This window comes from Salminus brasiliensis, chromosome 3 (genome assembly GCF_030463535.1).
Source record: "Salminus brasiliensis chromosome 3, fSalBra1.hap2, whole genome shotgun sequence".
NCBI classification, from domain to species: Eukaryota; Metazoa; Chordata; class Actinopteri; order Characiformes; family Bryconidae; genus Salminus; species Salminus brasiliensis.
In genome coordinates this window covers 47,321,201-47,348,132 of record NC_132880.1, presented here as the reverse complement: position 1 = coordinate 47,348,132, position 26,932 = coordinate 47,321,201, and the positions used below count along the sequence as shown (strand labels likewise).

Below are 26,932 nucleotides of genomic sequence, written 5' to 3'. Positions count from 1 at the left end.
TTCTATGGCTCTAAAAATCAGAGACCATTGATATTCACCCGAAAAACCAGGAGATGTGGCGGCCTCTTTGGCTGTTCGAGGGTTTAGTCTTTTCTGTGTGCTGGATTTACCATTTCAAACATGGCTGACGTGCGAGATGCTCGACTGTCGACTGTCGACTGTGCCATTGCATCTGTTATTTCTAATTTGGACTGTGCGTCTGACATAAAAAAGCCAAACAGAAAGCCACGGAATGATTTATCAAGACGAGAGACACCACGGCACCTGTTCCCTCCGCTCACTGTGCTGAAATCGCAGAGTTCTGGGAGGTTTCCATGTCGTATTACGGAAAATGAACAGAGTGAAAAAGGGACTGAATATTTTGTAGCACTGAATATATTGAATACAACATCTTGCAGACGTCTTCGTCCATAAGCCAGCCCTTATTCAGGAGCTGTTCTGTTACAGCTATAAACACAAGCCTTACGGCACAGGCCTGGCATGTAGAACAGGTCAGGTATGTGTGAGCTGACCAGTCAGTCAGTCAGTCAGTCAGTAAGACTAAGACCCTCCACTGGTCTATTTCTGTTCGTTCTGTTGACTGCTGATTTATAGCATAATGCAATGATGTGACAATGTACACTGAGCACATATGGAATAGGCTGTCTAATAATGATATGCACTCCAGCATGGGAGTCTCCAGGGAGTCTCATACCAGTCTTATGCCAGTCTCATTAGTAGATTATGCAACAACATGGATACAATCATTTGGGGCTATGTCATAACTGAGTTTTGGGACGAGGACCGTGCCCCGAACTGCTCCTCCTGGCCCTCAAGCCCCTTTAATGACCCTGCTTTTCAATGCAGCTCTGTGTCAAGCAAATGCTGCACCCACCTTAAGTTGTCCATAAGTTAATATAACAGGGTTGTAGCTCCAGTAATTTAGGAAGACAATCATGCAATGGTGCAGAGAAAAGTCCTGTGGATCCACTCATAAACAGTGGTGTACACATACACTACATGGACAAAAGTATTGGGACACCTGTTTTTTCATTGTTCCTTCTGAAATCAAGTGTTTTGAAAAGAGCTGATTCTGCTTTTGTTGGGGTAACTGTAATCTCTACTGTCCAGGGAAAAAGGCTTTCCACTAGACTTTTACACAAAGCATAGCTTGATTCGATTGTACTGGATGGTTTCATGATGATGACACCAAAGGGAAGGACATAGCTTACTGAAAGTGGTCTAAAACTATCCGAAGAGCCATGTGCTTCAGGTAACTATGCTTAATGATCAGCAACCCTGAAACTCAGTGCTGTGTGACAACAGTACAGCGTATAAAGCTGCTGACTTTGGCTTCGACTTTGATATGCTATACTTATATTGGCCAGCATTACCTAGAATGCTGTATCACACCAGCTTCTGCCCATATGCCCATGGGTATTATATAAAGTGGGAGTCTCTTGGAGATTAATGATGCACATTTACGAAATGACCACAGAACGCAAACAGAGGTATTTCTCCATATGTTCCTGGAGACTATATGACAAACGAGCGGCTTGAAATGATCATGAGCGTGTCTTGCGCTTGCGTAACTGCTGAAGTCTTTAATTAAAAAGCTGGGTGACGTTCTCCACCAAAATCAGCATGCCTCTCTGTGGGGAGGAGGCAGTTTATTTCAAAAGTTGGATGACTTTCTCTGAAGCTTCTGAGCGCAAATGACACAGCTCAGAAACGACAAACTCTAAACACGTCTTAACCAGGTCTTACTTTTATCAGAATATCGTCGACATTGCTTCTTTTAGTCAGTCGTTTTTGATCGTTTCTTTGCAGCGGGGAATCAGAGGGACAAACATCCAACAGTACTGAACATGTGACGGGACTTTACAGCTGTCAGCCCTGTGCTTTTGAACACCATTACTTTGGCAGGGTAGCCTGGATCCAGGCAGAAGCCACTGTACGCAAAGACTGAGTGACTTGCTATTTGTGCCAAACTGAGGCTGGGACTGCATCTCCAGAATCATGGTGTAATTGTGGGATGTCTGTGGGATATGTCTTTAATGCAAATGTTTATAATGATGGTGGTCTTGGTCTGCGTGATAATAACTATTCTCAAAACTATCAACAAAGATAGACTTAAACCTTAAACCTTAAACTTAAATCTTAAACTCGGGCTGTTTGGTGCTGTAAGAGGGACGAGCAGTCGATGAGGGACCCCTGAGCTTTAGACCCTTTTTGGTTGTTTGTATCAATCATAATATTGGGGAAAAATATTTTATTAGGTATTATTAAAGACTGTGCTTAAAAAAGATAAATGTTGTTAATAATACATCATTTACTTGTTATTTATGATCTACTTGATTTACTTTTGCTTTTTTATTTTATTTTTATATTCTACCTTATTTTATTTTACTTTTATATATGAATCTTTCATTATTATTATACATATTTGGTTTACTCAAATAGCCAACAAGAATAAGCTTAGTCATAAAGATATTACACAAATTAATAAAATGCAAACCATATTTTTTCCTTGTTGCACAAAAGTATGTATCATAAAGTTGAGTGGGATTTTGGAATTCAGAACAGCCCTTTCAAAACAAACAAACAAACAAACAAACAAAAAACTTTTAATTGGGAATGGTTTTCTCCACCTACTTTTTCTATTAACCACTAAAAATACAAAAATAAAATAAATAGAAAATAAATTATTACAACAAAAATATATGTTTGAAATAGTAATGTTATATAAAAAGGGGGGAAATGAAACTATAATATCCAGTAGTATTATTAGATTATATTCCAGGTCATTTTGTGTAATCCCTATTGGTCCATTTGTCATGGAATGTTCGCAAAATATGATGTTCCAGCTTTTATTTGGTAAAACAAAAAAATTATTCTGGAGAAATAAATTTAAATATATTTATATTGATATAAATGCAGCAAATATTCATTCCATCAACATAACATTAAAAGGATGTTCCAGAAATGATAAAACGACTGCCAAATGAAGGATGTTGCCGCTGTCACTCAAAAACCTTCCAAATGGCAGTTTTACAATGAGGAAAAACCTCTTTTCATTCCAGTGGAAGTCGATGTAAAAAGATCTAATTCTAAGTCATTATGAAGCATTTCTATTGGTCCGTTCAGCACAACAGTTTCTCACAGCGTAAAGAACAACTGCCAGATTTACATTCTGCAAAATGATACAAGGTTTTTGTGTGACATCACTGATATGCAACTTTAGTGGTGAAAATATTTGACATATTTTTGATATTTGATATTTGAGTTTTTAGGTATTTCACACACACACACACACACACACACACACACACACACACACACACGTGCATGTTAATGCTTTTTTTAATGCAGGGTTTTTAAGCACTATCTGCGCCAGCAAAAGCACAATTTGGATTACCAGAGGTTCCAGTAATAGGTCGGCTTAGCCCTTAATGGAGAGGCTTAGGCCCCTCTGTACGTGATTATAACATTCTTAGCTGTGTATTTTCATCTGGCCAGATGTTCGCAAATAAAAACGACTGTGGCCCGTGTTTTCGACAGTGCCGGGCACTGCCCTGGCCGAGCTTTTCGAGACACTCCCAATTACGGAACGAAGTGAAGTGCTGCAGAACTGCTATCGGAAATCTTTTCATCCCATGAAGGAAATCGCAGGAACCATTTTTTTAGAGCTTTGTTGCGGCCTACACACACACACATTGTATACGGGACAGGTCACATCTATTCTCACCCTCTGATCCTGACATTGACTTCCTTTGGAAATGGATGTGATGTGCACAGCGTTATTTTTTAAAATTTGCAAAAGCAGCTCACAGAGCCCCACGCTGTGGGACAGAATACAGAGCAGTGCGTATGCGTGTGTATTACCGAGCGTGAGGAACTGTCTGGGTCACCCGCACGCCACCGATGTTCTCTTAAAGTTGTAGCGCTCACAAGATTAAGAGAGGGGCTCTGACATTTAAAAGCCGAATGACAACAGTGTGCGCACATTAGCCTCGAGCGCTGATGCCTCACTCCATTTCCCCTGCCTTAATATTCTTTGCCCTTAAAACATATCAGAGGTCAGCACATTGGGGAGGGAGCGGTGCGAACACATCCACACGCGCTTTGTTTGATGGATTAGTTGGTAAGCATTTTTTCGTCTTCAGTGCCATTCTCCTTATTAATGTTACTTTCTCAAGTTCATCCGAGGATTAAGTCCGTTCCCTGCTCCGCTCCCGCCGACTACGCCAAGAGAGAATTCCATCTCATGCAGAATTACCATTAACACCCGCTTTCAATAAAAAGAGCACAGCGTTATGCATTTGTGCAGTGTTGAATTGTGCAGCTGTTATAATGCAGCTGTCAAAATGTTCACTTTTACATATGCATTCAATTAATTATTTGTAATTATGCATTTATGGTCCAGTCTAGAACTGCTGTACATTTCAATTATGGAAAGATTTGACTCATCGCCAGCTGTTTCCGTTCGGCTGTTTAAAGCATTGACAGAGTTGACATTCCCCACTATTTTGAGCCTTAGCCTCAAACCAGCTACCACACAGGATGTCTTAATTAACATATTCCATATTCCAAAATACTAAAATGCCATATTATTTATAAAATTATCAAGTAATTTTTGTATTAATGTAAAAACAAAAAGTGCTACTGAAGCCATAAAGTTGGATGGAGCTCCACCATCCATCATTCCAGAGAACACAGTTAGTTCCTCTGCTTCACAGCTCAATTCTAGGGGCTTTATACCCCTCTACTAGTCCACGTCTGGCATTAGGCAGCATGGTGCCATTAGGTTCATGTTCATCTGCTGCAGAGAGTCCTATTCTATTGGCAGTACTTCTCTACAGGGACTAGACAAGCTGTGTGTGTGTTTGTGCATATTTGCACATCTGTGTCAGCAATGGGTGCAACTTACTAGGGGTGTCCACAAACATTTGGACATGTAGTATATGCTAGACAATTGCACAATTGCACAAAATAAAATATATAAAAAATACATTTAACTCATTTATTTATTATAGTTGATTATTTGTGATTATAATTTTAATATTTAAAGATAACTGAAGTTGAATGTATGGATCAGAAGGTGAAGATGTGTGACGAAAATACACACCATACATCAGATGGGAAACTTTCTACTTGCTTGTTTTTTGAAATCCTCCCCACGCCCGACATGACCTCCAGATTTACTCTGCTTTTTGTTCAAGTCTGTTTGCTCGTGTCTGTCTGTTGTTGCATCAGAATAGTCAGACTGAAACATCCGTTCTTGTCTGCTTTATTTGATTCTGCCTGATCTGTATGGCCTCAGTAACATGGACTCCCTGAAGGTGTCCTGTGGTATCTGGAACACCAAGACGTAAGCAGAAGATCCCTTAAGTCCTGTAATGATGTTATGAGGTGGGGCCTCCATGGTCAACTGATCACTGGTTGCCCTTCCTTGGAGCACTTTTGGTAGGTGCTGACCACTGCATACCAGTGGTTTAAACAGTCTGTCGTATTTTCTGATAGGGCTGTTACAGAAAGTAAAACAGGAAATGATGGATGTGTTGGTTTGGATTTTACATCGGAGAGTAAAATCAGATTTGGAGACACATTTTAATGAGAAACATTAAGATTTGCCCATTTTCCTGCTTCCAACACATCAACTTCAAGAACTGATTGTTCACTTGCTGCCTAATGTATCAATGCCATGCTTTTCACAGCACTAGACTGACCACCTGGCTCTTCTGCCACCAGTGTCAGACTAGCTGCCCACCCTCCTGCCACTGCTGCCTGCCTAACGACTGTGTTAGCATTTAAATGGACTCTTGACTGATCTGCCACTACTTATATTACCACCATTAACCATCATTACTCTCATTACTCCGGCCATCACTACTATAAAGATTATATTAGTTATAGTATATTATTATTATTATAATTATTATATTACAATACTAAGATTATGTTGCACAACTGAGCAGTACAACAGTTTTATGGATGGCTCTGTGACTTTTATCAATAATTAATAAATAGTTCTGATCAGAGGAGGACGGATCGGGTCCCCCTTGTTAGTCTTGGTTCCTCCCAAGGTTTTTTCCTCCAGCTCTGAGGGAGGATTTCCTTGCCACTGTGGCCTTTGGCTGCTCACTGGGGGTCTTAGGTTTTTATATCTTGTTGAGTTCTTGTCCTCTTACTGATTCCTGATTCTGGAAAGCTGTTGTGAAAACTGCTATACAAATCAGTTTGATTATATTTGCTATATTTGATTTACGTCGGTGGTTTTAATGAATCATTGCTAATCGGTTTAATTAGCAGGCATTAATATTGTGATTGTATCACCATACACAGTGAGGCTTGGTGAAGAATGCTCTTTTCCATTAAAAATCATTCTTTTTATACAGGTTTGCCAGGCTAATCTACGAGGTACAGAATAGCCGGCAGCACTGTAGAAAGAGTTCCCCTATTTGCAATACCGCAGGCATGAACTTTCCCAGCGTAGCTGCCAGTGATAGAGTTAAGCTGTTGACACGGTTGGGTTTGAGGTGGGAGTGCATTGTGGGTGATTCACTGTGACTCTGCGCGAGGGAGTAATCAATGAACAGAAAGGGGGGAGAGACACAGGCCAACAGCCATTTCTACCTCATAGTGCTGAAGTCATTTCAGAAGTGAAGTCTGCTCCAGTGGCCTGACTCTAAAAACACCTGAATAAAAATCAATTGCTTTGATATCCGCAGCTAAACCTGCTCTTAAATAAAACTGGTCCAGCTCCTCCACAAACTCAGCAGTGCACCAACGTGATGTGCAGAAAGGATAAAGTGCAAGAGAAGCTTGTAAAGAGCTCCTGAGACCCCGGCTGGCCACTGCTTTGCTGAGAGATGGAGAAACAAACCCAATCTTATATATATTTGATAGGAGATGAAAAAAAAACTGGCAAGAATTGAAGAGTAGAAGTTCAATTTAAAGACCACAAATCATGTAAAGGGTTTGGAGATGCTGGGTCCATCTGTAAGTACATTTACTTAATGAATGGACAAGCGTGGGCTAGAGGGGTATAAAGCCCCCCAGCATTGAGCTGTGGAGCAGTGGAGGAACTGTGTTCTCTGGAATGATGGATGATGGATCTCCATCCAATACTTTTGGGATGAGTTGGGGAGTTGTGGACAAGGTGGGGTGGTGGTAATCTAACATCCTGACCTCGTTGACCTCACTGATCTCACTTGCCACTGAATGCAATCAAATCCTCTCAGCAATGCTCTACTCCAAAATCTAGTAGAAAGCCTTCTTTATAGTAATATTCAGGAAATATTCAACTTTTTGATGATACTCTTGACTTCAGAAGAGACAATGAGTGAGGTGTCCCAATACTTTTTGTCAGTAGAATGTCTGTGAGTAAGCAAACAAAAGATAAGATGGTGGAGCTCCATCCAGTACTTTTCGCATGAGGTGGGGTTTTGATCAACCAACAACTTGACTTCACTAACACTCTTGATTGCTGAATGCAATCAAATCCTCACAGCAATGCTCCTCCAAAATCTAGCAGAAAGCCTTCTTCTTCCCTGGACAGTAGAGACAGTCACTCCAACAGAAGCAGATCAACTCTTTTTCTTAAAAGCCTTGATTTTTTTTTAAAGAAATGATAATGAATGAGCAGGTGTCCCAATACTTTATAAAGGCATAGTACCAAAAACAGCTTATTAAATTCCACAGAGTAATAAGAGGTTGGAAAATGAACGATGGCAGCTTTTGGTGCAGAAAGCCACACAAAGTGGACCTCGGGGAAAAGAGAAAAATCCAATCGAACAAAGATGTAAGGTATGGATTCTGTAAGCAAACGTGGTCTACATTCAAGGAGCCAGTCCACACTTTATTTAAAGCATCCATCAGCAAGAAAATGAGACGTAAAGGAAACACGCCGGTAGCTTTATTGTTGTTCCACTGATAACCGCAGCAAAGTCCATGTAGGCAGTTTAAATGCTCTGTGTTTATTAATAGCCATGTTCAGGTTTCCCATAATATGTGATGTAGCAGAGAGCAGCGAAACGAAGTCAGAGAGTGAACGAAGCCTTGGCTGGCCCTGAATGCTAGTTTGCACTAGGCTATTATAAGTAAGTGCAGTGGACAAATGGGGTCCTATGATGCTGACTCAAGCAAATCTTAGAGCCCGATGGAGTGGCTGTGGTCTAGGAGTGTTTTAAAAGCACTGCTGTGCTCCAGAGGATCTCCGCTCATCATCCAGCAGCAACCCAAGAAAAAACACTGGGCGGACGCTGGGTTCCTTGGGAACAGAGCAGTTTCGGGAAATATTGTACGTGATTTAGCGTGGTGGGCATTATTCTAGTGTATGTGACCCTAATATGTTGTTGTACTGCAAAAATAGATTTTCTTATTCAGCAAAATGCCAGTGGATGTAGTTTTGAACAAGCCTCACATACAGTGGGAAGCTTTTTGAGGCCTGGTCATTAAAAACACATTTTTTATGTTTTAAACTCAAAAATATTACTATGCAAATATTATAATACTAATTTCATAATTCATTTAGTGTTTTTCAAATAACTATATTTTTGAAAAGCTAAATAGAAAACAGCAACAACAAAAAAAAATCAGTGGTGTCCAGGAGGATACATCTACAAAGTTCTCCCACTGGTTGGGAATTTCATTGGTAGAACCGAAGGCTCATGAAGTCAGATTAGTCACCAACACAATTAGGAAGTGACATCGGAATCAGCCCATTCACTTTTGATATGGTCCCAGTAGGTGGACCAGTTTGTCTAAGAATATGAGCTGTAGCCCAACAAGGATTCAGTGCCTGGACTCTTTACTGATACTGTAGATTCTTTAGAGACTGCTAGTACAGCCCAGAAATGCTCAAGTGCTTTATCATTAGCGTAGTACCAGCACACTACTAGAATCCTATTGGAGCACTAGAACTAAGTGCAAATGCAGTGATGCATCATAATGCAATGACTTGGAGGAGACGATTGAGCTGCATTGATTTTAGGATGGTAGAATCATTTACCCAATAAATCAATTAGATAGTGTGTTATAGTGGTTTTAGCAGGGTTAGGAACAACAACAGCAAAAATAGAAGACTACTACACACCACAGTGGCTCAGTACTACTTTATATATTAGGTTTCTTTGTAGTTCAACTGTAGTAAATATAGCTATGATGTAGTAAAACTGTGGAGCTGAACTGCAAGGGATCTATTCACTGTTAGAAAAATGGATTACAGTGGTGCTCTACTACTCAGATCAGTACATAAGTGTGTCTCAATAGCTGTAACTGCTTATTCTTTCTTATGTGATCATAAATAACAACATAAGGACAACTGCACTTATTATAACTGCTGCTTTTCTTGTTGCTGCTCAAACTAAGTGGATACAGCCATGTATTTACATCAGCAGCGCTACTGTAATGCATCTGTATCAGTGTATCAGTTACATTATAATTACATGGATTTCTGAGTAACTACACAGCTGTTGGAGACACCTAATCTGAAGTGGGACAAATGGCTCTAGTACAATATGAGGACATCCCCAAACGTTGAAATATTCAGTGAAGGATTGAGTACTTATGATAAGCCTTATTGTTCTCCTAAGCTTTATCAACTCCTTGGAGGATTTTAAAAGGTTTGCTAGCCCAGATATCGCAAGGATTGATTAACAGCTTAGAGGTTGGTTACCTCAAGGTAAGATATGAGTAAAAGGAAAGTAATGGCTGCTATTCAACGTATCTTTTGATTATCTCCTGCACTTTGATTGCTGGGAATGACTGCTATTCAGCACAGTAGCTCTGGATAATCTATAACTTTTGGTCAGTTAAGTGTTATCAACTCTTGGAGCTTTTGAAAATTATGATAGCATAGGTAATCCCAAAGATTGATTAAAAGCTTAAAGGCTGGTCTTACTTCATTTTATTTTATTTTTAGAATGCTCCTGTAATGCTCTCATTTGCTTTATGTCTATATTATTCCATTTTGCTAAGCACTTTGAATTGCCTCTGTGTAAAAAAGGTGCTATACAAATGACCTTGCCTTGTCTTGCCAAGCAATAGTCGTAATAGTATCAGCAGTAGGTCAGGGTTGGCAAGCAATCTAACATCACAGTGCTTAATTTGGTGCATTACAGTTCATACAGCATTTAATTGATGTGTACAGTCATATTAACTGTATCTTAAGCATTCTATAATAGCTTATAAAGTAGAGAATCAGCTTTTCAACCCAGGACTCCCTATATTTTTGAAACACTAAATAGAAAACAACAAAAAAAAAATCAGTGGTGTCTAGAAAGATACATCTACAAAGCTCTCCCACTGGTTGGGAATTTTATTGGTAGAGCCAAAGGCTCATCAAGTCAGATTAGTCACCAACACAATTAGGAAGTGACATCGGAACCAGCCCATTCGCTTTTGATATGGTCCCAGTAGGTGGGACCAGTTTGTCTAAGAATATGAGCTGTAGCCCAACCAGGATTCAAGTGCAAATGCAGTGATGCATCATACATACATTTGTCATTTTCATAATTTAATTACTATAGCATTTTGCCTAGATTAAAATTGTCAGTCTATTTAATAACTAGCTGCTATGTTGCTGAAGTCCATATTTGTCATGCCGCCGTATTCTCCCACCACTTGTCGACAGCATCAACTACAATTCTCATAATTTCCTGTCTCATGATGTCACCATCACACCAACGACCTCAGCCAATCAATGCTTATCACACACACCTTGGCGAAGTATTGCCAACCCTGGTTGCATACTGAGTGTTATTAAGCTCCTTATTATTTGCCTTAGTGTCTTGGATCCCTGCTTTGTCTGCCGGTTACTGATTTCTGGTTTTGCCCTTTTGGATTGGTTCGCCTGGTTGTTTATCTCTCTGGTTTTGTCTCCTGGATTGTTTATGGTGTCTGATTTAGTCTCGCCCATGTCTGCTCTGTTAGCTTTGCTATTTGTGCCTTGGTTCCTTACCTGTACTACTAATTCTGTGCACACTCCTTATCGTCTGCGAGCATCTGGTTCATCACCTCACATTACAATATTTCGATAGTATAGTGTACATACACATTTACTTTTCCATTGAAGGCATTTATCAGATGCTCTTATCCAAAGCCACTTGTGCCTCACTGTTTACCCTTTTTCCCTCTTAGCTTAGACACTACTAAATACAGAAGTGAGTCTGGAGACACAATACTCTACACACTCTACACTCTGCACACTGAGTATTCTCTGAAGAGGAGGGTCTTGGGTCTGGGTTTGAGGACAGCGAGCGTTGGACTCTGCTGTTCGGACGCCCAAGGGAAGTTCGTTCCACCACTTCGGTGCAGGACAGAAAAAAGTCTTCCGTGGATCTTAAAGGACTCTCAGTACAGGTCGGATTTTGACCATTGCCATCAAGTATGGAGGGGCTGGCTGGTCCAGTCTTGGCTTTGTAGGCCAGAGTCAGGGGTTGAACCTGATGCGGGCAGCAGCTACAGGAAGCCAGTGAAGAGAGAATGCAGCAGAGGAGGAGATGAACGTGGCTGAAGTTAGAAACACTGAAGACAGTCTCCGCTGCCATGTTCCAGTTACATTAATGCCTATTTCTAAATCATCCCAGAACCATTTATTGATTTCCTAAAGAATTGCTATGAAGACAGTTGTGAAGTCAGGGATTCACAGCCTGCGCAGACACTGCTGTTTCGCTGCTGTTCCAGGCCTAGCCTGCCGGCGGCCGAGGTTAGCTGCTACATGTCGTGTTTGATGTCAGTCTCTGGAAGCTTGTTGATGGGGACGCGCGCCATATGCTCTCTGATTTAGCAGGCTTTAGCGGCTGTGCCTACAACTTTCCCATGCGCTAATGCACACCCTTCATTGCTGTCACTCACGCCGAGGCCTGTGCCGTGGTGGAAGCTGGAGCATTATCGTCTGTGGCCACCAGTCAAATCTTCCTGAGTAGCCGGATGAGTGCTCGTCCTTGTTTTTTTTTTTCCCTGCTATAAAATCTATCACATCCAATCTGTCATATTAATCGGTTCTGCTTAAGTGAACCAGATGTGCTCGATTTTCTGGATATAAATTGTAGCCTTAGTTTCAGATGTACCCAGGTGCGACGGCCAATTACTGGTTGAGCTTCTTGTTTTTGTTTTTTTTGTTTTCCCTTTTTTTAATGCCAATAAATTCTCCCCAGCGACATTGAAAAGATAAAGAGGCGGACTGATCACTTCGCTGGTGTACTCAGTGGTGCTCCTCGGCGCACTACCACGCCACGCATACACTTGTTTTTGTAATCACAGGCTATCGAGGGCTGTTGTGAGCAAATTGTATGTGTGTAGCCTGAAGCGCTCTCAGCGGCTCGTCCAAGGGGACATAAACAACACGAGTGTGGAACGTCAGGAAAGAAACTGGATAAATATTCAAATGACTGGCAGGTTGCTGTAGTCCGGTTCGTGAAAGTAATAAGACAGAAGGCAAATCCCCCCCACCATTTTCCCCCTCAGGACTCCTGTATTCATAATCCGAGCTGGTGTTTGATAGGGGAGGTGTATCTTGGCACCGCTGTCATCTGTAATTCCTCATTTTAAAGGACATCAAGAGGAAAAACAAGCTAATTTACAAGGTTATATACAGAGTGGTTTCACAGAGCAATTACCAGGTTTATAGTGATCTTCCGAAGATCCATAAAGTTCTTTTTCTTTTTTTTTTTTCTTTTCCTTCCCGTAAGTTCTGTTGCATCGGGCTCTGTGTCCAAGAGGCACATAAACAGTGCGTTAGATGTGAGTGCTGCAGTCTGGTGATGGTGTTAGAGAAAGCGTCAGGCTGCTTCACGGTTGGAAGTAGAACGGTCTTCTGGGGATCAGGGGAGGGGAGGAGAGAAAAGAGGTTTTGATCAGGACCAGCTGTCAGTTCCTCTCCTTAACTGTCCTATTGAAGCCAGCCGCTCGACAGTGACATAATGTGCTTACTTACTTACTGCAGGGAGGATGTGGTAGTGTCCTGGTTAGTCTCATTTCTCAGTATCTCCATTAGGACAAACCTCAGTGTACTCAGTATACAACCATCAAAGAAACCACAGATATTCACCAACTATATAACCATATTCTCAAACCATACAATCGACTATAAAACCAGTTTCACCAGCCGAAAACCAGTTACTTTCTAACTATACAGCCATATACACTAATCATACAAGCATATTGATCCACCATAGAACCCTGTTCATCAACCAAATCACCATATCCTCCATCTGTACAATCAATTACTTCACAACCACGGTAGCCATAGCAATCATATTACTCACAACCAACTACTTTCCAACCATACCACCAACCATGCTGCCATAATTACTCAGTCCAATCATATAACTCACCTTACAACTAACTACTTTCAATCCATTCAATCAACTATTTCACCTGCTAAAAACCATACAACCATAATTATCAACCATGAAGCACACCACAAATGCAGTCACTATTATTTACATTCACCAACTACATAACCATATCCACAAATCATACAATCGACCAAAAAAAGGGGTTTCACCAGCCAAAAAAACAGTTACTTTCCAACCACTGCTGGGCCTTAGCCAGACTGCTACATCTCTGAGGAGAGAATGAGATGGAGAGAGAGTGTGGAACAGGCTGCTACAGGTGTTACACCATGCCAAATCTTTTCTCGTTGTTCTTACCTGGTGAGAAACAGAAAAGAAATGCAGTCTTCGTCTTGTTACTGAAAGATCCGGCCGAGCTGGACTGAGCATGGGTTTAAATGCTTTCCTGTGCACAACCAATGAAAATCCAGCCAAAGAATGTGGAGACATGCTGCATTTAATGGAAGATAGTGATCTAAAAGGGCTTTCACCCAGGCTGAGTCGACAGTGTGGGAGACATAAACAGGCCAAGTGAAGAATTTTGTGGGGAGCTGTAAGTAATCAGCAGTCAGCACAATATTTCTAGACTGTTAAAAATGAAGGAAAAAAAAACCTGAAGATACAGACTAAATACCTGACTCAAATTTTAATATTTAGTCAAATGTTCTCCTAAGTCGGGTTTGTTCATATTGTGTGTCAGTTTTGTAAATAATACACAAGATTTGTTCTAATCTTCACTCAGTTTTCCCACTAGCTACGTCTCTTTCCATTACACCAGTGCTTTCAAGCAGTTATGCACAGCTGTGGCATCACCTGGGTTCAAACTCTCTCTCTCTATCTCTCTCTCTCTCTCTCTCTCTCTCTCTCCACCTATCCATCCAAGTACCCACCCATCTATGCACCTATCTATCCATATACACATCTACACCACACATCCTTTATCCATCCATCCATCCATCCATCAATTAATTCACCTGTACATTCATCCATCCATTCATATACCCAACCATACAACCACCCATCCAATCCACCTATCCATACAAATACCCACCCATCTATGCACCTATCTATCCATATACACACTATTCATTCACCTATACATTCATCCATTTATTCATCCATTCACTCATCCACCCATCCATCCATTCATTCACTTATACATTCATCCATCCATCCATTCACTCACCTATCCACACATCCATCCATTCACTCACCCATCCATCCATCCATTCATTCACCTTTACATATATCCATCCATTCATATACCCATCCATAGAACCACCCACCCACTCCACCCACACATCCAAACACCCCCCCAACCATCTATGCACCTAGCTATCCATTTACTATCCATCCATTAATTCATCCATCCACTTATTCACTTATTCATCCATCCATCCATCCATCACTACTGACTGTGAGTTGCCTGTAATATCATCTCCAACTTGAGGTTTTAACTATTAAGGATCTTAAACTGTAAATTGTTAATGATTTAGTATCAATTCTTGATAACAGACTTTGATCATAGTCACTGCGAGTGAATAAACCTATGACAGACCAAAAAATCTATGTTTTGTCTCTCTTCCCAAAGCTGTTTGATTTAGGAGCAAGACACCAGCAGTGCCAGCAGTAATAAGAATACGTGGATTTATAATACGGGCCTGTGTCGTGTCGTGCTGATGAAGCTTTTAGAGGGGCTGTATGGCTTCCTTAATAAAAAAGTATCTTCAGCCTTCAGCCTTTTCTTCTGCATCAACTTCAATCCAGCAATTTAATTAATGAATGTCTGAGCTTTGTGCTTAGCTTCATGTTCACTGGATCTAAAGATGCATTCTGTTTTTGTTTTTTTTGTTTTTTTTTTTCAGAAAGGGCCCTCTCTCTCTCTCTGCACAGTAACCAGGGAATGGGTTTATTTAGAGAAATGAATAAAGCAGAGTAAAGTGATTCAGCAGATCATACCTTGTCTTTCTCCATCTTGCTCGTGGCTCATCGTGAGTGGCAATTAAATTGCTTTTAACATCAAAGCACTAAGAGCAAAGACGTTTTTTTCATGTGCTGAAACTTGTAACGTTCTGAAGCTGCAGCTGATTATTAAAGAACATTTTCTCAGCTCTGCTGTAGTTAATGCTGCTTACCTAGAACAGCTAGAACTCTTTTTGGGGATGGGTTTACTTAACCATGTAAAGCATGCTATTAGAGCTACCAGCACAGTCTGCATTAGGGTTACCAGCACAGTCTGCTTTAGGGTTACCAGCACAGTCTGCATTAGGGTTACCAGCACAGTCTGCATTAGGGTTACCAGCACAGTCTGCTTTAGGGTTACCAGCACAGTCTGCTTTAGGGTTACCAGCACAGTCTGCATTAGGGTTACCAGCACAGTCTGCTTTAGGGTTACCAGCACAGCCTGCATTAGGGTTACCAGCACAGTCTGCATTAGGGTTACCAGCACAGTCTGCTTTAGGGTTACCAGCACAGCCTGCATTAGGGTTACCAGCACAGTCTGCTTTAGGGTTACCAGCACAGTCTGCATTAGGGTTACCAGCACAGTCTGCTTTAGGGTTACCAGCACAACCTACCTTAAAGCTGCCAGTCCAGTCTGCATTAGGGTTACCAGTCCAGTGTGCAATAAGGTTACCAGCACAGTCTACATTAGGGTTACCAACACAGTCTATATTAGGGTTACCAGCACAGTCTGCATTAGGGTTACCAACATAGTGTGCATTAGAGCTGTCAGTCAAGTCTGCATTAGGGTTACCAGCACAGTCTGCCTTAGAGCTACCAGTCCAGTCTGCATTAAGGTTACCAACACAGTTTGACTTTGAGCTACCAGTCCAGTCTGCATTAAGGTTACCAACACAGTCTGCATTAGGGTTACCAGCATAGTGTGCATTAGAGCTGTCAGTCAAGTCTGCATTAGGGTTACCAGTCCAGTCTGCATTAAGGTTACCAAAACAGTCTGACCTTGAGCTACCAGTCCAGTCTGACTTTGAGCTACCAGTCCAGTCTGCATTAAGGTTACCAATACAGTCTGACTTTGAGCTACCAGTCCAGTCTGACTTTGAGCTACCAGTCCAGTCTGCATTAGGGTTACCAACACAGTCTGCATTAGGGTTACCAGCACAGTCTGCATTAGGGTTACCAGCACAGCCTGCATTAGGGTTACCAACACAGTCTGCATTAGGGTTACCAGCACAGTCTGCATTAGGGTTACCAGCACAGCCTGCATTAAAGCTACCAGTCCAGTATAAATTAGAGTTAATGGAGCTATCCTCTTTAGAATTACCAGTGCAGTTCACCCATCTAGTCTGAATAAGAGTGACCATTGTGATCTGAACCTGAGCCTGAATTATCAGATAACTGACTGAAAATTTTGCATTTATTTGACCTTCTCACCAATTATTAAAATAGAAAAACCTTTACCCACTGGGCTTTTATTTAGTATCATATTTAATACATTTAGATTTAATAAATTTATTGCTCTCAGTAGTTTCTTTACATAACTGACAGTATATAAAATGTAAAACTGTTTAAGAGCTGTGCGGTCTGATGAGTGTCTCTTTCGATTTTAAGCTTCTTAGCAAGTCTTTCCCAACACAACTACTGAGGTGTGAACCACTATATGACGCACTGTGAGTTTATTATGTTTAAGTGTTGTATCCAGGTGTTATGCAAGCGTGGCAAGGCCTATAGAACAAAAGGCCACAGGATGTTATGTGATTTGTATGAGTAGGTAAACAGCAGATGGTGAGAAGAGCCTTTTCCAACCCTGTGCGCTTTATTTACCTGCCCACCTGAACGACCCATGCCTGGATGCTCGCGCAACGCAGGGTTAACCATTTTCTGTCTGTTTCCCACTGTTCCAGCTGAGTGCAAGGCCGGCGGAGGCCCAGGAAAATCAGCTTGTTTATCAGCATTGTGCTTTCCGTTCCGCCTCCGTCGTCCCTCTGACATTTTCAATGTACATCATCCATGACTGATTTCCCTTCCAATCAAAATGAGTTCGACCTCGATCGCAAATGAAGGTATCGCGCCTCCGTGATCTCCATATTTTTGTAATTACACATATAATGAGTCGCGGCGTGGCTTGATGAGGACAAAAGGCTGCTTATGTGCCCGTCTTCTTAAACGAGGAGGGTTACCTTGAGGGTTATGTCTGTGGCTCTGTCCAGAGAGGCATGACGGCATTATTAAAACACCCAGGCCTCTGCGCTTATGGCGGCGGTGGCTTCCGATGCGATTTACATAGGTTGTTCCAAGGTGCTTTGTCTTGGGTTTTTCTTTTTCTTTTTTTGTTAGTATCAAGTTTTCTCCCACTGCGTTTCCAGTCTTGTACAAGAGCAAGCACATTCAGTCCCGGCCATCTTCGGGTGCTTTATCGCTGACTTTAAATAGCCGACTCCTGAAGACCTTGAAAGGGGAGAAAAAAATCTTTAACCATTCATTACCACGCTGAGGAAGTGTGAGGGCCCTGATGGAGAATAATGAAAACTAATACTGCTGCTAGTCACTATGCTAGCTGCAGATATGTTTTATATCCCATTACAGCCCAAGTGGCCATAGCTCTATACCATGTAGAGCCCAGAATAATCCATTGGGAAATTACCCATCAGGAGTGCAACGCTGGTACAAAAATGAAATTACAAAGCCACTTGTGAGCGAGTGTCCGTGTGAGCTGAGTGGGCCGGGGAGGGGTAGTGATTGGGGGTGGTGTGTGGGTGTGTGGGTTTGTGTATGTGTGTGTGTGTAGCATCTGATGTGTCCTGCACTCAGAATTCGATTGTGGGCAGAAGTGGAGTCCATTTAGAATGTGTCCAGCATACAAAAGATTGATTTACTTGTTACTGCTGTTTTGACGTGATACAGACAGCTGTCAAATCAAGAGACGTTTCAGACATTTATCATAAAGGTACTGATTTCCCAGCGAAGCTACTTCATTATTTTATTATTCTGATATCAAACCATTACACGTGCATCAGTCTATGAAAGGCAAATGTTCTGCTTTCAGAGGTCAAAATCAACACGGGTATGTTCTCTACTGGAAATGAATGTTTGATTTGTGCATGCATCTAAAAAAAAAAACTGCAGCACTGCAGATCTGTACTGGTCCAATCTGAATTAGAGCTAACCAGTGTAATCTGCATGATGGTGATCGGTCCAGGATAGCAGACAAGCATTACCAATGCAGTCCACATTAACATTACCAGTCCAGTCTGCATTAGAGTTACTTTTGCAATCTATATTCAAATGACAAGCACAGTCAGTGGCAGAGTTATCAGTCCAGTCCACTTCATAGTGACCAGTCCAGTCTACATTAGAGTTACTGGTGCATTCTACATGCACTTGCCAGTCCAGTCTGCATTAGAGCTACTGGTGCAGTCCACAGTTGTATTATCAGCCCAGTCTGCATTAGAGTTACTAGTCCAGTCTGAATCTGAGTTGCCAGTATTATCTACATCAAGGTGACTGGTCCGGTCTACATTAGCATTACCATGTGCAGTCGACAGCAGCATTACCAGTTCAGTGTGCATTGGAGTTACCTTCACAATCCATATTCAAGTAACTAGCGCAGTCCACATCAGAGTTACCTGTATAGTCTGCATTAGGGTTACCAGCACAGCCTGCCTTAGGGCTACCAGTCCAGTCTGCATTAAAGTTACCAGCACAATCTGCCTTAGTTAACAGTCAATTACTGTGTTACAGTTACCAGCATTAGAGTTACTGGTGCAGTCTACATTGCTGTTGCCAATCCAGTCTGTATAAGGTTTACCAGTCCAGTCTGCATTAGAGCTACCGGTGCAGTCCACAGTTGCATTATCAGTCCAGTCTGCATTAGAGTTACTAGTCCAGTCTGAATCAGAGTTACCAGTGTTCTACATCAACATCAAGATGACTGGTCCAGTCTAAATTAGCATAAGCAGTTGCAGTAAACAGTCTATTACCGTGTTACAGTTACCAGTCCAGTCTGCATTAGTCACCAGTCCAGTCTTAATTCAGTCTGAGTTACTGGTGCAGTCCTCGTTAGAATGACCAGTGCAGTCTACATTAGTATTTCTAGTCCTGTCTGTTTTAGGGTTACCAGTGCAGTCTGCATTAGAGTTACTGGTGCAGTCTACATTGCAGTTACCAGGCCAATCTGCATTGGTTACCAGTCTAATCTGCATTAGTTACCAGTCCAGTCTGAATTTGAGTTACTGGTGCAGTCCTCGTTAGAATGACCAGTGCAGTCTGCATAAATATTTCTAGTCTTGTCTGTTTTAGGGTTACCTGTGCGGTCTGCAATAGAGGTACTGGTGCAGTCTACATTGCAGTGACCAGTCCAATCTGCATTGGTTAACAGTCTAATCTGCATTAGTTACCAGTCCAGTCTGAATTTGAGTTACTGGTACAGTCCTCGTTAGAATGACCAACGCAGTCTGCATAAGTATTTTTAGTCCTGTAATAATCATCTACTCTGATTATTAGAGAATTAAAGTGACCAGTGTGATCTGAATTAGGAGGTCATATGCAGTCAGCATTAGAGTTAACAGTCTATTACTATATCACAGTTACCAGTTCGGTCTGCATTAGAGGTAATCGTCCATTCTAAATGCCTCTTATTGTTTCACTGCAGGTAAAGCATTAATATTACAGTGTTGGACTGTCTCACAGCGGGTTAGCACTAGTCGAAATCCTGATATTCTTGACTGAACAATGCGCTTTGATGCAGTAAGAACACAATACTCCTTCACAGCTCAGCCACATTGTACTGTCTGTTCTAACATGCAATAGTCTTAATGTAGCTTCACCGTATTGATTTATTGCCCACAGAAAAGCCCTACACTGCCGCATTCCGAGCGATCCAGTGAGTTTGAAGGAATTACAGACAGCAAAACAAAACCAACTGTGCTAAATATTAATTTGTTCTGCTTCTGGGATGTGGATTAGATCTCCCTGTTTATTAGAAAACGAGCAGAAGGAGCAGAAGGAGCGAACCTGTTTTAATTTCATTTTTCATTTCTCTGTTTTTCGCTAACTTATGAATGACTTGCGCCTTTGCATTGATTCATCTCTCGGCTCAGTCCCGAGGACAAAGTTGAACATAATATTTGCAGCAGTGGCAAATTGCTCTCTGCTATCCCCTCCGATAAATCTTTGAAAGCAGGGACATTTCTCCTCGCCTAAGAATGATCAGAGGGAATGTCATAATTAATCACCGTTTCCCCTGCGATGAAGCCCTCTTAACCTTAAAGGGAGGACAGCGGGGAAGAGAGTGAGAGCCTACTGGCTTGCAGGAGACGAGGAGACGGCTTGGGTGTGACTGCAGAGCGGCGAGCAGTGCCAGGCTTGCAGAATAGATGTATGACAAAACAATCCCCCAGGTGCAGAAGTATTAATGATATGCAGTGAACTCATTATTAAAGTTCCAAAACAGCTCCTGGAGTCACACAGATGGAGTCAATTAAGCAATGAGCATGCTTGTTCACTCGCCGTTTCATCTTCTTGCTTTTATCTTTTCATATATTACTCCGTGGGTGTAATTAGTTGTATGTTACTTCTTGCAGCCATAATGTCCAGAGATAAAAAAAACAGTTATTTCCACTTGTAATTTCAAATAATTTACCACTTAATAATAAGTGTACCAGTTCTGCACCTTCCCCCGTCCTTCGCTATTACACTACACCCATAACGGAGTAGGTGCAGCAAGTTCCTGCATGCTGTTTCGTTTATCTTTGTCATGTTGTGCTGTCTTCTTTTATCTTTGTTGGTTTTAATACACACCCTGGCTGCTGTGCAGTGCTCTCTGTGTTTTAATCATCTTCTAATTTGAGCAACTCCATAGCAACCACCTAGCAATCACTAGGTAACACTACAGCAATCACAGCCCTGTCATCAATAGCCCAGTGCTTTAATTGCTGAGCCACCACTACCCCTAAAACAACCTGGAATACCATAACAGCACAACCAGATAACAGCACAATAGCAACAATGTAGCAGCACCCTAGCAATCACCTAGCAAAATGTGAGAGACAACTACCAACATGCAATCGCCTGGGATCCCATAGAAATTAGTGCCATAGCAGCAACATAGCTACCACTACTGCCAGGGATACCATAGCAACTGCCAAGCAACTGCCCAAGCAGCCACTTAGCAATATCATAACAACCTGGAATACCATAGCAGAGTAGGAACACCATAGCATCCACCTGGGATATCATAGAACGCAGTACCGTAGTAGCACCAAAGTAGCAATATCATAACAACCTGGAATACCATAGCAGAGTAGGAACACCATAGCATCCACCTGGGATATCATAGAACGCAGTACCGTAGTAGCACCAAAGCTACCACCTAACAAACATCCTAGTGACCATGTAGTAACAGCCTAGCAACCACCTGGGATATCATAACAACTGCCAAACAACCCCCTAGCAACACCCAAGTAGCCACTTAGCAACACCATAACAGCCTGGAATTTCATAACAACCTTGTAGCAGCACCATAGCAACCACCTAGGAAAATGTGAGTTACAACTACCAACAAGCAATTGCCTGGGATGCCATAGAAAGCAGTACCATTGCCACGCCATAGCTACCACCTAGTAAAATCCTAGTGACCATGTAGTAATAGCCTAGCAACCACCTGGGATACCATAGCAAATGCCAAGCAACTGCCTAGCAACACACAAGCAACTACAACTACAAGCAATACCATAACAACCTGGAATGCCTTAACAACCACATGATAGCACATTTATCAACCATGTAGCAGCACCATAGCAACCACCCAGCAAAACTTAAGTGACAACATAACAACAGCCTAGCAATTGCCTGGAGTACTATGGAAAGCAGCACCATAGCTACCACTTAGCAAAACCCTAGTGACCATGTAACAACACAATAGCTTCTGCCTGGAATACCATAGCAACTGCCAAGCAACTGCCTAGCAACACACAAGTAGCCACTTAACAACAAAAAGTGCCATAGCAACCATTTAGTAACAACATAGCAAAATGCAAGTGACAACATAGCCTAGCAATCACCTGGGATACCATAGAAACAGCATAGCAACACCATAGGTACCACCTAGCAAAATCCCTGTGACCATGTAGCAACAGCCTAGGAACTGTCTGAGATACCACAGCAACCACCTAGCAACACCACAACAACCACTAAACAACTCAATAGCACCCACTTAGCAACACCACTGCAACGACCTGGAATATCATAGATAGCAAACACGTAGCAAAGCCAGTGTCACCCTAGCAACCACACAGCAGCAGCCTAGCAACTGCCTGGAAGTGAGCATCACTTAAGCTGTGCAATCTTTCAGCATCACCTTCTGCTTTAACGGTTTCATTGTTCAGCCTGGTTCACGGTTTGTCTCTTTTTACTTGCAGGGACTTGATGCCTTCGACGCTGGAGGGCCAGATCACCATGGAGAAAACCCCCAGCTACTTCGTCACGAACAGCGCCCCCAAGCGCATCCACTCGATGGCTAAAGACATCAAGCTGATCATCGTCGTCCGCAACCCTGTGACTCGAGCCATTTCAGATTACACGCAGACTCTGTCCAAAAAGCCAGAGATCCCCACCTTCGAGGTTCTCGCCTTCAAGAACCGGACACTGGGCCTAATCGACGCCTCGTGGAGCGCGCTGCGGATCGGCATCTACGCGCTCCACCTGGAGAACTGGATGCAGTACTTCCCCCTCTCTCAGATGCACTTTGTGAGCGGCGAGCGGCTCATCGTGGACCCGGCCGGCGAGATGGCCAAGGTGCAGGACTTCCTGGGCCTCAAGCGCATCGTCACTGACAAGCACTTCTACTTCAACAAGACCAAGGGGTTCCCTTGCCTGAAGAAGCCCGAGGACAGCAGTACCCCGCGGTGCCTTGGCAAGTCCAAGGGCAGAACTCACCCCAAAATAGACCCGGACGTCATCCGCAGACTGCACAAGTTTTACAAGCCCTTTAACAACATGTTCTACCAAATGACAGGGCAGAATTTCCAGTGGGAGATGGAGGAGGGAGGGGACTCCCCTGGCTCTCGGGACTGACGCACTGAACCTCGCAAACCCCCACATCCCCCCCCCCCACACACACACATAAACCCCACTCCACCAGCCAGTCCCAACCTGCGCCATCCGCCCAACCAGTGCTTCAGCACAACCAATCAGTAATGGCTGTCTTTGCAAAAGTGTCTGTATTTATAGCAAACATTTTACTGATCTGCTCTTTAAACCCTCCTCCAAAAGCCAATGGTGTTCATGGTGGCAAACTATTGTATATATTATACAGTACATAAATATATTTATATTTGTGGAAAAAAAAAGATGATTTTATTCATTTTGTTTGGGAACAAAGTTGCTATATAAATCAAGTCGACAATGATGATGATGCATGCAGTGAGTTAAGTGTCCTTACCCCTTCAGCCATAGAAACAGATTTATATATCTATATATATATATATTTGGTTCTTATTTATTTGTATTTATTTTTTATGATTTATTTATTTACTGTGCCCTCCCCCCCCTCCCCTCCCTTTGCATTCTCTTCCATATATACCAGCGGTCAAGCGCAGTAGTGTCCCTTTTGCGGCAGATAAACAAGACTCGATTAGTGTCGGGACAGACTCAACACTGAAATCAATAGTTCAGGGTCAGAACGTGTTATCGAAACAGCAGCCTCATGATACCAAACAGTTCCAGCATTATTGGGGAGACCTCTACTTTCAGTCCCAGCAGTTCCACTTTTATAGCACATGCTATAACAGGCACTGATATATATATATATATATATATATATATATATATATATATATATATATATATATATATATATATATAATAAATATAAATAAATATGTAAAGTCAGGCTGACTTAAAATAATGCAGTAGAACAGAGCGTTTTTTGAGTTAACTCAACTTAGCCCAGTCTCCCAACTCACATTCGGCACTTCTGCATCTCAGTTTGGTCAACAATCCGTACTGAGCTGAGCTCAACTCAAAAACATCAGTAAATGAGCTCCAGTTGAAACTGATTCAATACTGTGTAAGATGTTTTGTCTGTGGCTCCGCCCCCTCACTCTGTTTATTGTTTATTCCAATCTACAGGTTAGAGCACCCCCACCCCATCACATGGTTGGGGGTGGTCTTCCTATTCTCAGACTCCTGACCTTAGAGCGCTCTGGTGTTAATGGGATTTGAACTTATGATCTCCTGAGTCTCTTGATGATCAGGCAGTTTGACAGTCGCTCCACTCCAGAGCTGTGAGGCTGTGTACGTTTCTACATCTGATAAAGAAGGGAAGGTCAATTTACTCAAAACTGTGGTTTTATGTAGTGTGATTTCACAGCTCTAGACCGGCCCTATGGTCTAACTGCTGTTCCTGATCAAGTGTGAGGAGGTCATAAGTTCAAATCCCAGCAAGAGCTCAGCGTTCCATTGCTTAAAGCCTTCAAGTCTGGGGACGTCATGTGTTAGAGTGGGTTGTAACTTGAGTGAACAGATTAAGGGGCGGAGCCACAGACAAAACGTCTTAAAAACTTTATTAATCAGTTTCAGCTGCAGCTCGTTTACTGATGTTTTTGAGTTGAGCTCAGCTCAGTATGGATTGTGGACCAAACTGAGATGCAGAAGTTAAAAATGTGGGAAGCTTTGACTAAACTAAGTCGAGTTAACTCAAAAATCAGTTACTGTATTCTTTTGAGTTGGATTGACTTTACACAGTCCTTTGATTTTCACAGTCCACTCTCTTACAAATAAAGGTGCTACACAGGGTTCTTTGAGTGTTGCCTTAGTAGAACCAGTTCCATAAAAATGTTTAAGTTTGAGGAACCAAAAGAAAGGTTTAAAGTCACTCGATGTAAAGGTTCTTGACCAGTTAGAAGGTCCACCAATGCTCACATACACCGTATGTCCAAATGTTTGTGGACGCCCCTTCTAATGAAGGCATTCAGCTACTTTAAGTTGCACTCAGTGCTGACACAATAGATCATAAGACTCTTGATGGCACAATGCCGAATGCCAAGCATGGGCAAGAGGGGTATAAGCCCCCCAGCACTGAGCTGTGGGGCAGTGGAAGAACTGTGTTCCCTGGAATGATGATGGCGCTCCATTTAATATTTTTGAGGTGAGGTGGGGCTTTCCAACATCCTATCTGCTGAATGCAATCAAATCCTCACTGCAATGCTTCTCCAAAATCTATTAGAAAACCATCTTCCCTGGACAGTAGAGACAGTTACTCCAACAAAGGCCAATACCCTATGATTTAGAAGGTGTCCCAATACTTTTGTCCATATGGTGTATCTCCTTTATAAAATGGCTCTGAGTGCCATTTAACTTAGTAAACAACCTTTAAAACTTCTGAATCTTCTTTTTTTCACACTATTTTACAGAAATGGTTCATGTATACAAGAGAACCTTGGTAAAAGAACCTTGGTAAAAGCCTTGTTTTTAATGCAAAATGTGTGAAGAACCTTTTTAAAGGTTTATTTAAGTGGATGTAATGGTTCCTTATCTAATTTAAGGATTTAGACCCTCACAAATGGTTCTTGTAGTGCATCGCTCAAAGAATCCTTAGTAGCACTTTTATTTTTAAGAGGTGTCCCCATCATGTGGAATAGTGAACAAGTGCCGTTTAATGTACCTTGCATTCTAATGTGTTTGTTTTCCCTCTATTGGGGTAATATATCCCCCCGCGAATTACCACCTGACACCTTACTTTAATGACTTGGCACCAAATATAATCTCCTCGAACGACAAGAGATATACAGCACTGTGGGATACCTTCCTGAAGCTCTGATGCCCTTATCAAACCATCACTATCTTACCTTATTATGCCCTGTCGACTAATTGGCTAATTCCTCTCTTTTTTTAGCAGCAGCAAAAGCAAGGCCTCAATTCAAGCCCAGCATCTCTCCACTCAAAGCATCATCATTATCATGCATGGGATTCATTAGGAAAACTCCAAAGTGCCGCACATATGCTTTGTAACTGGCTTTAAACCGCCCCGCTCCTCAGAATTTGGCGGGTGCTATAGTCCTAGAACAACATGGTAATGAGCGTAGCAACAATACAGACGGACCGAGCGGTAGGGTGTTCCCGAACATCTGCTATGCTACAGTTTTCTGACACCCAAGATAAATTGGTTATTAAAGGAAAGGCCTCTGGAACATTGTCAATGTCAAAAAGAAGATTTTCACTTGTTTATCACTCTCCCAATTAATCTTCTACGGGTTCAAACGGGGGCTTTCGTGCAGATGCGGCTTCAGATCTGGAATTATAGGGCTTGATTTCAGCGAGTGCAACTCTGGATGCAAATATACCTTCTCAGGTGCTGACATTTCGTCTGATGCTCATGCTGTTCATATTAAATATGCATTGTATTATCTCAGCGCGTTCTCCAAAGGGTCTGGATGAGATGTCAGGAACTGCTTTGGTGTGGATGTAGGAGAAACTACTGAAGCCATGCTGTTAGGCATACATGCACTGTAGATGTTCTAAAATCAGTGTCCAGCATTTAGAGCATCTCCTGCATGTTGCGAGTTAGCAAGATAACTGCAGTCTGAAAAATAAAGGTGCTATAAAGGGTTCTTTGAGAGATGCCATTAAAAAAATGCATTTGGTTCCACAAAGAA

At 42.0% G+C, this 26,932-nt stretch overlaps 1 protein-coding gene across 1 annotated transcript in view; it reads left to right on the top strand.

The window, feature by feature from the left end:
* hs3st4 (heparan sulfate (glucosamine) 3-O-sulfotransferase 4) overlaps positions 1-23,988 on the top strand; it is a 145,631-nt gene extending 121,643 nt beyond the window's left edge. Inside the window, exon 2 of the mRNA XM_072676417.1 lies at positions 22,697-23,988. Within this exon, the coding sequence (XP_072532518.1) occupies positions 22,697-23,351 (655 nt within the window). The 3' untranslated portion in view covers positions 23,352-23,988. The remainder of the gene's footprint in view (positions 1-22,696) is intronic.
* Positions 23,989-26,932: the final 2,944 nt, after the last annotated feature.